The 741-nt window shown below is 43.7% G+C and overlaps 1 protein-coding gene across 1 annotated transcript; it reads right to left on the minus strand.

Annotated features, from left to right (window-relative positions):
* Positions 1–275: 275 nt before the first annotated feature.
* Positions 276–711, minus strand: LOC111673770 (serine/threonine-protein kinase 4-like). The gene is made up of 2 exons (XM_023431638.2): positions 550–711; positions 276–440 (listed from the first exon to the last, which is right to left on the minus strand). Exons 1-2 carry the CDS (start codon positions 709–711, stop codon positions 291–293), a joined length of 312 nt encoding a protein of 103 aa, XP_023287406.2. The 3' UTR covers positions 276–290.
* Positions 712–741: the final 30 nt, after the last annotated feature.

The raw sequence follows: 741 nt of genomic DNA on the forward strand, positions 1-741 counted from the left end.
ACAGTCACTGAGCCAAAGTCAATGTGCCGTCATATAGAAAATATACAAATATAAATATACAAACTCAAATTTAAATAGACATAATACACGACTAAGACTTAACAAATAGTGCAACATGTCATTTGTAATTATAAGTTGCTCAAGTGGTGGAGACATTGAATTACTGCACAAGGTAAAATATGAAAGCAGCAGATAAAAAGTGCTGAATATATTCACTCAGTCTGTCTTTGTTTGTTTATAGAGACTGTTCATGCACGTGTGTCACTGTTACTTCAGGTTCAGCAGCAGGTTTACGTAGTTACCTGTAACAGCTTCGTGGCCGTCGCCCTGTTCTCCGGGTTTTTCACCAAACACTGTTTGACAAAGTCTTGAAACGCCGACGACCACAGGTTTGGGTTCCGAAACGTGGGAGGAGGGTTGGTGGGAATCATGAAGATGGCCTGGAGGAGGAAATGTAAGAATTCATTAACAAACATATGGTTCTTCTTTTTAACCTTTAAACACAAACACTTTCATTCACACACACAGACACTAAACACACTCGCTCACCCTCATTGGGTGAATGTCGGCGTAGGGCGGCTTCCCCTCAGCCATCTCTATAGCTGTTATTCCAAGAGACCAGATGTCGGCCACACAGTTGTAGCCGATCTCCTGTATGACCTCTGGAGCCATCCAGAACGGCGTGCCGATGACTGTGTTCCTCTTCGCCATCGTGTCCTGAGGAGGAGGAGAGAGAGAGAG

The sequence above is a fragment of the Seriola lalandi genome, unplaced genomic scaffold (genome assembly GCF_002814215.2).
Source record: "Seriola lalandi dorsalis isolate HSWRI2012SDOR001 ecotype SW California unplaced genomic scaffold, Sedor1 jcf7180002011671, whole genome shotgun sequence".
NCBI classification, from domain to species: Eukaryota; Metazoa; Chordata; class Actinopteri; order Carangiformes; family Carangidae; genus Seriola; species Seriola lalandi.